This window comes from Canis aureus, chromosome 16 (genome assembly GCF_053574225.1).
Source record: "Canis aureus isolate CA01 chromosome 16, VMU_Caureus_v.1.0, whole genome shotgun sequence".
Classification (NCBI taxonomy): domain Eukaryota; kingdom Metazoa; phylum Chordata; class Mammalia; order Carnivora; family Canidae; genus Canis; species Canis aureus.
Window position 1 is genome coordinate 62,905,679 of NC_135626.1, and position 12,333 is coordinate 62,918,011.

Sequence of the window (12,333 nt, forward strand, 5' to 3'; positions counted from 1 at the left end):
GTACACCTGGATGACGCTCGTGTTGACCTGTCTTCCACGTCAGAGCAGCACGCAGCAGCCGTTTCCAGTAGACCCCAGCTTCTAGCCCAGCGCCAGACACGACACAGGTGGTCAACCAGGCCCGTGACACAAATGAATGAACAGACAAGACCCACACCTGGGTGATTCTGGGCGAGCCTGGAGCTGGCACCTCGGGCATCCCCGACTCCCGTGTGCTACGTGTCGGACGAGCTCACCTGGCTGCAAGGACAAGGTGGCTGCCCTCTGGAGACATCTCACACCGCACAGCACTCCGCTGTGACGCTTGCTCTCTGCAGTGGGGCTAATTTAGTGGGATCCTCCAGATGTGCACCTGCACACACGCACAGGTGCGTACAAAAAAACCTCTGCGTCTCGGATGTAAGCCACGGCCTCGTGGAGCCTCGGAGCCCACCACGCATTGCTGTGCTGCTGTCTCTGGGGAAAGTCTTTCTCTTTCTGGGACATTTTCGAACTTGTAGGAGAATGGGTTAAACGGGCAGCTCTCTGAGATACAGCCTAATAGAGCTGTGTCACCATAAACCAGATTTCTCCGGCAGCCCGGGTGGCTCAGCGGTTTAGCACCACCTTCAGCCCAGGGCGTGGTCCTGGAGACCTGGGATCGAGTCCCACATCGGGTTCCCTGCAGGGAGCCTGCCTCTCCCTCTGCCTGTGTCTCTGCCCCTCTCTGTCTCTCGTGAATAGATAAAAATAGAATCTTTTAAAAATAAATAAACCAGATTTCTCTGAACCATCCAAAGCCTCCGGAAAGGAGGCACGTAGCTGTCCAGAAAGACAGCCTGAACTACAGGCATCTGACGAGGCACCGCGTTTTGCTTCCATTCTCTCGCCCACACATCTCTATGGAACACGCTAGCTTTATGTTAAAGCTCCTCCCTGGGAAGGCCTGTTTACCAGCTCAAACCCGTCATGGATTTATGCTACAACCTTAGCTTTTCCTTTAGATGAGAGAAAACACACACAAGGTCCTTGGCCTCTGCTCCATCTAGGCCGCTGGTATGAGCGCCTGGGCTTGCTGGGGGAGGGAGATAAGTGGGGTTAGTTCCATGATGGGGGTGAGCAGGAGGTGGAGATGGGCAGTGGGGGCCCAAAGATAAAGTTCTTCCTGGGCTCAACGGTCCTGTGGCCAGGTCTGCAGCTGAGGACCAGGCTAGTGCCAGGAGGCTGATTCTAGGGCTGATGCCGGAGGCCTCCGGGTCCTTACACCTGGCCAGTTGCCTCAATGGTCGTGGCTAAGTGGGTTGGGAGGGCTGGAGGGTCAGGCCCCTGCGGGCTGATGCACGGCTTTCTACCTGGCTGCTGAATGGGTTGTCTCCCCAGGAGCCCTGCAGCTGGAAGAACGGACCCTTCCCAGGCTGCCGACCGGGGTTCCTGGCTGCCAAGGGCTTTGCCAATGGCAACTTCATGGGACTGGGTGATCCTCCCTCGGCCACTGAGAATAACCAGAGCTGACCTCGGGGGCAGGACTCCTGGGGTGCGGGGGCATGGAAGGGGGCTCCTGGGGTTGTCATTATGCGGATATTCAAAGCAATGGATCTTACTTCACTTGTATAGGTTGGTGAAAGCTATAGGCTGACGATAACACTTGGATGGCAACCCCAACCTGCTTTCTTCGACAACGTAACTTAAGTCCTAAGGGAACAGCACAGAAACCTCCTGTCCAACCACAAGAACTTATTTATTCTCAGATAAAGTCAGTAAATGATGCTTCCTACTGCCGTCTGACACCTGCCACGTGAAGGGCCGAGAATAAAGCTCTGTGTTGCTCCCTGTGGTGGAGCCGTCTGGCTGGAGCCTGTGTGGTTGTTCGGGTGAGTCGGCTCAGCCTCCACTCCTCACTCGGAGCTGGATCTCCAACCTGAGGAAGGCCTTGAGGTTCTGGTCAGCCACGTGTTCCTCCAGGGCAGCCAGGGCGCGCTCCCCACCATCCTGGTAGTGCTGCAGCAGCGCATCTGCGTACTCCACCCACACGCAGTTGGGGCAGCCACTCATGCAGCAGTTTGTGGGGAGCTGGAGCTCAGGGGGCGGGGCATACGGGGCTTCTGCAGGGCCCCCGCCGGGCAGGGAGGACTTGGGCTGCCTGGTGCCATCTGCACCTGATGGACAGCCCACCTCTGCGTGGTCCTTTCCAGACTCTCCGTGGCCGTCACGGACCTGGATCCGGGCCTGAGGCCTGTAGAGAATGCTGCTGCCTCCGGGAAGCCTTGGGCGCGGGTCCCAGCTGCAGAGTGGCCGCGGCCCCTAAGAGGACAGATGCTCGTGAGGCCTTGCCTGCCCCCAGCTCCGGGGGAACTGGCAGGGGGCTCAAGGTGGTGCGTCTCTGCTTCCTCATTTCCCAGGAGACCTGAGATAGGTTACTTCGCCTGCAGACTCGGTTTACTCTCTGTGACGTGGATGTAAGGGCCAGGCAGATGCTGAGTCAGGGACAGGCAGTCCGTGCACACTCCAGCAGGTGCGGGGGGCGGGTAGGTGGCACCCCACCGTGGGCAGAAATGGGGGCAGGGTGGAAGTGGCTCCTCCCTCCCTCTACCGGGCTGGGCCATCCCCCGCGGCCCTGGCCTCCCCCAGGTCACCGCCCAAGGCCCCGAGGGCAGCCCCCTCCCCCCAGAGGCACGGTTGCGCCCTTCTGTGCCTTCTCCGGCCCGGGCCGCACGGTCCTGTCCCCTGCTCTGCCGTCTCCGGGCCCTCGACCCTGCCGCGCCGCCTCGGCCTCACTGGCGCGAGGAGCAGGAGCAGGAGCGCGGGTCCCCGGCCTCCCGCACGCGCCCGCCGGTACTTGCCGCAGCGCGCGCAGCAGCTGCCGCCGACCGGCCTCCCCCGGCCAGGCTCCGCAGCAGCATCCTCTGCACACGCGCGTCGGCCCCGCCGGCGGCGTGACGGGCAGCCACCCTGGCCAACGGGCGGCGGGCTGAGCGCAGGAAGCGGAAGTGGCGGCGTGGGGCGGGGCCCGCGGAAGGGCGGAAGTGCCTTGGCCCGGGAGCGCCCGGCGTGGGGATGGCGGCGGCCCGACGCGGAGGGGCTGCGCCCGTGTGCCCGGGGGGTCCAGGGCGGCCGCAGGGGCGGCAGCCGCCGGGGAAGCAGCGCTCAGCGCCGTGGCCCGGGCCGCGCAGGTGGGTCTCAGCGCCCGCGCTCCCTGCCCGCCCCGCTCTGCCCGGGGGGCGGGCGCGCCGGAGGATCGGCGCGGGGGGGGGGGGTGCGGAGGCTCCAGGGTCTCCGGCCGGGCACTAGGCAGCTGCCCTCCCGCCCTCCTGGGCCAGCGCCTGCGAGAACCCAGCGCAGGGGCGGCCCCCGGGCAGGATGCGCCCTCGCCGGGCCCGCACCCCAGCAGCCAGGCGGCCTGCCGGTGCCCTTGCCAGCCCAGCTTCGGCGCCTCTGACTCCGCCTATGCCGAACCTAGCTCGCGTCCCACCCTCCTATTCTCGCTCCAGCAAAGAAAAGAAGAAAGTGAATTGCAAGCCCAAGAACCAGGATGAACAGGAAATCCCCTTCCGCCTCCGAGAGATTATGAGGAGCCGCCAGGAGATGAAAAATGCCACCAGTAACAGGAAGAGGAAGAGAGAAGGTAACGTGCAGGCCCGGGCTGGGCGGCGATGCAGCTGTGTGTGTCCCAGTCCCCAGCTGCCTGGATGTGCACCCGGGCTTCAGCAGAAGAAACCCGCCAGCTCGCGGTGGTCCGAAGGTGCAGGAGCACGTGGGGCTCTGACCAAAGGCTGGTGTCCCCAGGGCCAAGGAGGTGGCTGGCAGCAGGTGGCAGCGTGGTTTCAGATGAGGCTTTTTTTTTTAAGATTTTAACTTATTTATTCATGAGAGAGAGAGAGGCAGAGGCACAGGCAGAAGGAGAAGCAGGCTCCATGCAGGCAGCCCGACGTGGGTCTGGATCCCGGGACCCCAGGATCACACCCTGGGCTGAAGCTGCTAAACCGCTGAGCCACCTGGGCTGCCCTCAGATGAGGTTTCGACAGAGCCCTCTTGTAAGGATTGTTGATTCCTGCCCCCCAAACTAGCAGAGATCCATCCGAAGGGATGATGGGTTCAGATGTACTTTGAGAAACGATCTCTGAAACAATTGAGGGCTTGGGCAGGGCAGGCCAGTGAAGCTGTTGCAAAATGATGGTGGAGAGAAGTGGCTGTTTTCCGGAGGTGAAGGAGGGAATTGATGAAACCCTGCCTCCCCCAAAAAGCTTACCTTTCCAACCCCTCACTCAAGGCCGGGTTGGGTGCGTACCTGTCAGCCTCTGCCAGAGAGGACACGGAGAATGGAGTCTGGCTTGTTGGTGTTTTGCGCATATACGTTTGTCTTCTCAAGTTTTTACATCGATTTTTTTTGTAACCTTCTGGTTTTTCATTGGGAGGTATACGGGTATAAAGAGATAGTGACAGAGGCAGGGAAGGTGGGAAGTACAGTCGGTGTACTGGCGCCAGCGGAAGGTGGCACATTTTGAACTGTGCTTTACTGAACTGGTTCTTAGTTTGGGTTATTTAAGACCTACAGTCACACACAGTGGTGAAAGGTATAAGGTATGGCATAGCGCCCCTCCCTGTCTCTGAATCCTGCTCCTCCACCTGAAACAAAGCACTGTTCATCCTCCCATATACCTGCCGCAGAGAAATACCACACAAGTTCTCATGTATCCATGATGGAAAAGCTACACGTTCCTTCTGTGCATTGGTTAACGTTCTGGGTTTGTGCGGTGAATCATTACATAAACGGGGTAGTGATTCACCGAGTCCCCAGTTGACTAATGTTTAGGTTATCTGGCTGTTTTCCTTTTGAACAGAGCTGTGGTGGATGTCTTTGATGCCCAGCAGTGGGCGTGCAGATCCCTCCGCGTGGCTGCCTGAGCTGGGCATTGCAAATCCTCTCTAGCTCCCGTGGTTGGGCTGCCCCCACTTACTGGAGTCTGGTCTTCCCTGTGGCTCCGCACAGGGACAGGAGCATGGAGCCCCCCAGCACCACACCCCCGACATCTCCTTTTGTCCTCAGCCCAGGTGGCCTTCAGAAAGACACTGGAGAAGGAAGCCAAGGGAGTGGAGCCGGACATCGTGGTCCCCAAATTCAAGCAGAGGAAGTGGGAGTCTGAGAAGGCCTACGTCCAGCGAATGGAGCAGGAGGCCCAGCACGTGCTCTTCCTCAGCAAGAACCAGGTGGTCCGGCAGCCTGAGGTGCCAGTGGCTCCCAAAAAGGAGAAGTCGGAGCGGAAGAAAGCGTGAGTAGGGGTAAGGTAGGGATCCTGTGACTGTTCTCTGCGGTGACAGTGTTTTCTTGCTGGGGGACCAGCACCCCACCCCACGACTCAGGGGGAGCACAGAAGGAAGTGAAAACCTGGTTGGTTGCTGAGCGTTTTTCTCTCTGTCAGAGCTTCTTAACCCTGGGGGTTCAGGGAGCCTCTGAATCCACAGAACTCGTGGCCTAGCTTTGTCTTTGCCTTTCTCATCAAGGGGGGCCAAGAGCCAGATGAGGTCAAGGGCAGTTGTAATGGGGGAGAAGGGGAGATGAGGCTGATGCTCGCTCAGGAAGGCTTGCTGGCTCCTGGGGGACCATGGTTGCCCGCTGGAGATGGGTACTGCAGGTGGGGGATCCCACGCGGCTCTGGGGCTCCCCTGCTTCTGCCTGGCTGATGCCACCTCTTCTCCGAGAACCTGATCTGGGATCGTTTCCCTGAAGTTGGGGGGCCTTCAGCTGTGACCTCTTTCGGTTCCAGTGCCTCATCTGTAAAGCGGGGATACTGGCATGTCCAGCGGGGGCTCGGGTGAGATCCTTGCAGGGTTCCTGAGGGTGGCATCCGGCACCAAGAGGGAGCCTACCACCAGCTGTAGCTCCTCTGCCCCCCAGCCTTGTAGAAGCCTGGGAAGGAAGCCATGGGCCGCCTCCCTGGGCCTGTGGGCAGGGGCTGAGAGGTGGTTTTTTTTTCTTTTATAGATTTTACTTATTCCTGAGAGACACAGAGAGAGGCTGAGACACAGGCAGAGGGAGAAGCAGGCTCCCTGCGGGGAGCTCGATGTGGGACTCAAGCCCAGGACCCCGGGGTCACGCCCCAGGCCAAAGGCAGATGCTCAACCACTGAGCCACTCAGGCACCCATGGGAGGTTGTTTCAATAAAAAAAGAGCTCTTTGAGATGTTCCTGCCATAACTGTGGTTTTTGAGATGAGCTGCTCCAAGCTTCATTTAACAGCTGTGAGGGTTGCAGATGGTCTGCAGCCTCCTGGGGCTGCCCGCACCCGAGCGCTCTCCGTACTGGTAGTCAGCTCAAGTGACAAAAAGTACGTCACAGAAAACTGTCCCATGTGCCACCTAGAGCCGCAGCGATCTCCTGAACACAGTGCTGCTCTATGAGACCGTTTAGGTGCAGCAGCACAATCCACATTGGGGCCAGTGAGTCTTGGGGTGGGGATGGGGGGCATTGTATACAGCACGGCCAGCAACAGCCTGGCCTCTACCCCTGAGGTGCCAGGAGCACCCCACCCATTGTGACCACCCAGAATGTCTCCAGGCGTGGTCAGGTGTGCCCTAGGGAGCACAGTGTCCCCCACTGAGAACGTGGACTTGGAACTCTGGGGCCTGCTGTTCAGGGCCCCCTCGGGCGCATGGCTGTGGGGGTAGGTGGTTGCCAGAGTGGGGACTTGGCAGCAGCTCGCTGGGCTCTGCTGTGGGGCATCCTCCTGGACAGGGGTGACCTCTGCCTTGAGTCCGATGAGGTGAGACTTTAGGAGTCTGAGCAGCATTGTGCTTTCTTTCTCAGGTTCCAGCAACGGCGACTGGATAAAATCCGGCAGAGGAGGGAGGAGAAGGCAGCAGAAAGGCTGGAGCAGGAGCTGCTCCGAGGTAGCTCTTCCTGGGCACCTATGTGTCAGCGGGGTTGGGGGGTGGCAGGCGGCCGATGGGTGGCCGGGTCCTGGGGCCCGGGGTTGGTGGTTGCATGGGCAGAGGCATCAGTGTGCTCCTCTGTCTTCCCAGACCCAGTGAAGTTTGGCGAGGTGGCCCTGCAGCCCCCAGAGCTGACTGCCCAGCCCAGGTCGAGCGCGAGCAGGGGCCAGGTAAGTAGGCCTGGTCGGGAGCCTGCATGGAATGCCACATTCTCACCAGGCGTACAGCTGTTGGACCAACACGGGTTCTTCATCATCTCCCCTCCTTCCTGAACCTGGCATCAGTCTTCCATCTCTGTTCTTTAGCCTGGGAAGAAATCGCTGATGCTGAGGAAGCTTTTGAGCTCTGGTGGCATGTCCCAGTCTCTGACCACGTCACTGGCCCGACAGCGGATTATTGGGGAGGAGAGAGAGCGGGCCGTGCAGGCCTATAGGGCACTGAAGAAGCGGCAGCAGCAGGGGACTCAGTCACCACAGCCACCCCACCTCGCTTCCAGGAAGAAGGCAGAGACGTGTCTGTGACGGCAGGACCAGGGCATCCACGCCTGTGTGGGGGGAGGACGAGTAGACGGCCTGGAACACACACTGGGACTCTCAGGGGCCCCCATGGACTCGCTCTCTGGTGCAGAAGGCTCCAGGCCTTTGCTCTCATTTTTTCTCCTTAGGATGGCTCTCCTGTGAGTGACCGTCTGCTTGTGTGTCTGAAGTCCCCATAGAGTGGCCAACAGCTGTTTGAGACACAGTCGGGCACACCTAGCCTCATTCCCCTGAAGCTGGCATCACTCACAGCTTTGTTCTGAATACTCAGGTCCAGGCTGAGATAACTCAGGGCCACTTTAGGGAGGACAGTCCTTAAACGCCAGTCCACTGGAGAGACTAAATGCCAGTCCACTGGAGAGACCGTGCTCGCTCGGCCGAATCTAACTGAAGCTCTGTGGGGCTGAACAGCACAGCATGGCTGAAAGCACAGGCCAGGCAGCAGGTCGGGGTCCACATCCCTACAGAGGCAGGTGGAGCCCACCCAGGCTCTCACTGGGGTACAGAGACTGATGGCACCACCCACACCTAGTGGGTTTGAGAGGAGGTTGGTTGGGGAAAAAAGAGGTATGAAACCGTGTGATGGCAAGGACAGGACCCTGGCCCAGGTCCTGCCTGTGGTTAGAAAAAGGCGATGTGGGAATTCCTGCCAACCACAGGGCCTGGTGAGGTTTGACCCTTCCACGAGAGCCGAGGGAGGGAAGAAGGGAGGGCGGGCGGGCGGGCGTGCATGTCCAGACAGCAATGTGCTTAAGACCTTAAGGGGAGAGTCCTGCTGCTCCTACCCTGGTGAGGACAGCACCTGGCTCTGCTTGGGCTCGCCAGTTCTGGCTCTGTAGCTGGCAGACGTGGGCCTGGACAGTCCAGGAAATGCTCTATCTCAGCCTTGGCCAGGTGGCCCTGCAGTATGGCCCTACACAGGCAGTGTGCTCTGTGGGATCCTTCTTTTGCCCTTGTTTGCATCCTTTATTTATTTATTTTTTTTTTAAACTTGAGTTAAACAAACTTAAGTTGAAGTTGTATTTGTGCTCGAGGGTGTCTTTCTGTGTGGTGGGGGCCCTGTCCTACATTGGGTGACCAGGAGTGCTAGGCGCCCTGCAGCAGCCAGGACTCAAGCCAGGTCTCCAGTGGCAGTGGGGTGGGCAGCACGCCTGCTCCTTCAGTGGCTGGCACCCTTTCTGCGGTAAGATTCCAGGACGTGGCACAGTGGCAAGACCAGGACTGAACGAGTCCCTGAGAAATGCCCATGCTCCTGGACGTGTTGCCAAGCGTGGCACTAAAGCAGGAAGATGGAAACAGGTTGTGGCTGGAGGAGGTCTGCCTTTCACAACCAGGTTCACCAGTCACATGGCATATGGAATCCTCTCAGGCCTGTCAGAGTGTCCCCAAAACTCAACAACTTGGCCCGGGGTGGCTTTATCATGAGATGTCACCAGATGTAAAGTTTGAGGTGGAGCCTGTGCCAGGGGGCCACCCCTGAGAGATGGTGCCCAGACTGGGGTCACCCCAAAGACAGCCAGGTGCTTGTCTCCTGAGCGTGCACGGTGTGTAACTGAAGCGGGGCGGGGTGGGGGTGGTGGGTGAAGGCTGGGGACTCTGGGTGCCAAGTTGTCTGAAAGCCACAAGGACTTCATCCTGGGGTGGAGGCCATTCACACCCAGGGCTGCATGGGGCGATTCACGGGACAGTGACGCAGCACACAGTGATCCCAGACTTTCCAGAGAGGAGCACGTCCACGGGGTGGGTGGGGGGCAGAGACTCAGCCCCAGGGGCCCCGCAAGAGCTTCTCGGAGGCATCCAACTCCTGCATACAGACCCTGGCAGCGAAGTAGCCAAGTGGAAACTGCGGCTGAAGCCTGGGCCCTGCTCTGCTCTGCACGCCCGGAGGCCCTACTAGCCTCACCCGCCAGCTGAGCTGAAGAAATCCATCTGTAGGAAACACCACCACACCCAGGAGCAGAGGGCTTAACCCCAACCACAGTGGGCTGAACAGCAGCCCTGAGAACATGTCTCATTGTAACCCTGGGGACATGCAAGCGTGACCTTATTTTGACAAACGGTCTTTGCAGATGCAACTAGAGATCTCGAAATCATCCTAGATTTAGGGTGGGCCCTAGATCCAGTAACGGGTCCCTATAAGGAGAGAAGGCCACATGCAGAGGCAAGCATTCTAGTTCCACAAGTCACAAGCCAAGTTCTATGGAGAACTGCCAGCAGCCACTTGAAGCCAGAAAAGCAGCAAGGAATGCATTCTGCCTCATAGCCTCTAGAAGGAACCAGCGCTGCGGACACCTTGCTGTTAGTTTTTTGACCTCCAGGACCATGAGCATAAATTTAGGTGGCTGTGAGCCATCAAGTTGGTGACAATTTGTTACGGAGGCCCTAGGATACGAATACACCCGACAGGTGTTCTGCAAACCCCCCAGCTGAGATCAGGATGAGCTTGCCAGGACCTCCTGCGCTCTATCAGAGCCGCCCCCACGCTCGCCTACCCGTGGGACCCCGATGCCCTCCTGGGCACACACGTGCATTCGGCGCGTGAACTAATGAAAACACTGTTCTCGTTTTGACTCCAGGCTTGGTTCTTTCTATGACAGCGGCCTCACACAGTGGAGGTCATGTCGTCGGCATGTCAGAAACTCGTGGGTACGATCTGTACCACAGTCAAGAGACCAAGTCTGCGGGGCTGTGCAGCGCAAACACCTCTGGGAAAGAGCAGTCCTGATGGGAAAGGAGTAGATTCCAGGACGGCAGCAGGACACCCAGCCACCCTGCAAGCCCAGCTTCCTCTCCCTGCCGTGGGGACAATTTTTTCATTCAGAGGCCAGCTATCAGGAGTCTCTGTAACTGGGGTGCCTCAGTTTGCCCATCACTGCAACTCAGGCCAGGAGCCCCTCGGCTTGTGTTGGGTCATCCCGTCCCTGACGAGTAGAGATCGCTGGAGGCCGAACGGTGCTATTCTCTGCCTCCTCCCTGGAGCTAGCCTGTCACACTTCTGCTCCAGGTGGTCAGCGGTCAGGCCTGTGGGTGTCCTGGAGCCAGTGCATGACCTCAGATAAGCCAGTGCCCTTGTGGGCACTGATTTCTGCCGTGGTGATGTTCTGCTTGGCACAGGCAATGATGTCTGGGAGTCTGATCAAGGACTTCATCTCCTCGATGGTCATGTAACAGGGCAGATCACTAGAGCAGAAGCAGCACGCAGTCACGGTGTGCTGCCACAAGCCCATCCCAGCCCTCGCCGCCCCATGAGCCACCCTCCTGGCTATGGTCCAAGGGAGCTCCTCCCCAGGGGCACCCCACACTCCTCCAGGAGGACAGACCCCTACATTTTATTGAAGAGTATCAGGACTGATGCTTCTGCGAGTCCTTCTGCAGAAAGAAGACCCAGGAGTTGCACACAGGATGCGGACAGCTGAGTGGGGTTGGCGGCATCCATCATGAACTGGGGAAGAAAATGCAGACCAAGACCACCCCATGAGGGAGACATTGCCAAATGCCCTCCTTTGGGCATCGAGACCTTGCTCAGAAAAGCAAAATGACTTTTAAACAAACGACTTTGGGGTCAGGGGAAATAGAGGAAATTGAATTGCACAAGAGTGACCTGGTGTCACTTGTTTCCACCCATGTGGAAGCCTCTCTACTCGTGTGGCCGTCACTTCTCCCAGGAAGGGTCCTGGGATTTGGGGCCAGGCCTTGCTAGAATGGAACAAACCCACAATGGGTACAATTCAATAGTCAATATTAAAACACACCCATGGGAACACCGCAGACAGCAAGCGCCTTACAAATGGAAAATAAACACTTCCGCCAGCAAGCCCCACACAGGCTGTGCATCAGCTCTGGGGCAGGAGCACTAGGGATCAAACTGGGGTCCCAAAAGGAAGCCACTGGAAGCTGAGTCCTGTTCCCTTGACTAGCTAGCATCACTGCCCAGGAACCCAAACTCCTGCCCAGCAATGCCTAAAGCAGCCCACCAGCTGCTGACCTACCAGGAGACAATGGCAATCTCCATAGTAGCTGGGCCAGATGGGGCCCATGCAGCCCCCCAGCTCCCGGATGGTGATCTTCCTCGGGACCACGATGTCCGTCAGGTCGGTGCCCACCTGTGGGAAAAAACCAGGAAGCATTAAGGACACAGGCGCTTCTCCACTGGGAACGTCCACTAGCCTAAGGCCCAACACACCGGCTCTCAGGGGCTTAGACCGTCAAGCACAGCCCCAAGCAAAGAAGGTGAAACTGGCTTCCAAGGGCCAACGCCCTAACCCCAGAGCTGACTGGCCGCGGCTCCAACACCCACCAGCGGGTCGGCCTCTGGGGGACCAGCTCCGTCCCAGGGGGCAGGCTCCTCCCCGTGACACCGGCTCACCTGCCGCGGGCTGCCCTAAAACACCGACCGGCCGGACTCCAGGCCCCAGAGGGTACCCGTTTGTGCCAACCCGCGGGAGAACGGAAGCCTACCGTGGGCCGCGTCGGGGGGGGGTCGCCCAGGTCGCCCTTCCCATCCGCGGAGCTCAGCTGTGCGGGCCGTCAAGGATGCGGAGCCAGGCAGGGAAGGCGGCGGCGGCCGGAGCCCGCCCCGGGCCCCCCCGAGCGCCCCAGCCCCGCCCCCCCGGGCGCCCCGCTCGCCCAGGTGTCCCAGCCCCGCCCCCCCGCGCCCCAGGCCCCCGCGCCCCCGGGCGCCCCAGCCCCGCTCCTCCGGGCGCCCCGCTCCCCCGGGGTCCCAGGCCCCCCACCCCCACTCCCGGCCCCCGCCCCGCGCGGAAGGATAGTCTGCAGCCTCTTCACCAACAGCGTCTTGCCGACGCCCGCGGCCCCCAGCAGCAGACACATCGCGCCCCCGCCCCCGCCTCGGGCACGCGGCGCAAGTCCCGCCCCCCCGCGCCCTCATTGGA

The 12,333-nt window shown here is 59.7% G+C and overlaps 3 protein-coding genes across 5 annotated transcripts; 1 reads left to right on the forward strand and 2 right to left on the reverse strand.

Moving 5' to 3' along the window:
• Nucleotides 1–1,698: 1,698 nt before the first annotated feature.
• Nucleotides 1,699–2,957, reverse strand: OXLD1 (oxidoreductase like domain containing 1). Its single transcript, XM_077854605.1, has 2 exons — nt 2,820–2,957; nt 1,699–2,280 (listed from the first exon to the last, which is right to left on the reverse strand). The coding sequence occupies exons 1-2, from the start codon at nt 2,877–2,879 to the stop codon at nt 1,861–1,863; spliced, it is 480 nt and encodes a 159-aa protein (XP_077710731.1). The 5' UTR covers nt 2,880–2,957; the 3' UTR covers nt 1,699–1,860.
• Nucleotides 2,923–8,463, forward strand: CCDC137 (coiled-coil domain containing 137). Its single transcript, XM_077854607.1, has 6 exons — nt 2,923–3,149; nt 3,468–3,601; nt 5,024–5,246; nt 6,781–6,863; nt 6,996–7,075; nt 7,211–8,463. The coding sequence occupies exons 1-6, from the start codon at nt 3,034–3,036 to the stop codon at nt 7,424–7,426; spliced, it is 852 nt and encodes a 283-aa protein (XP_077710733.1). The 5' UTR covers nt 2,923–3,033; the 3' UTR covers nt 7,427–8,463.
• Nucleotides 8,464–10,005: 1,542 nt separating this feature from the next.
• Nucleotides 10,006–12,309, reverse strand: ARL16 (ARF like GTPase 16). Of its 3 annotated transcripts, none has more exons than XM_077854602.1 (5): nt 12,211–12,309; nt 11,900–11,958; nt 11,431–11,544; nt 10,768–10,883; nt 10,006–10,621 (listed from the first exon to the last, which is right to left on the reverse strand). In XM_077854602.1, the coding sequence occupies exons 1-5, from the start codon at nt 12,269–12,271 to the stop codon at nt 10,450–10,452; spliced, it is 522 nt and encodes a 173-aa protein (XP_077710728.1). In that variant the 5' UTR covers nt 12,272–12,309; the 3' UTR covers nt 10,006–10,449. The 3 variants fall into 3 exon arrangements, with proteins under 3 accessions (XP_077710728.1, XP_077710729.1, XP_077710730.1); XM_077854603.1 differs by having other exon boundaries at nt 11,900–11,954; nt 12,209–12,282; XM_077854604.1 differs by lacking the exon at nt 12,211–12,309 and having other exon boundaries at nt 11,808–11,955.
• Nucleotides 12,310–12,333: the final 24 nt, after the last annotated feature.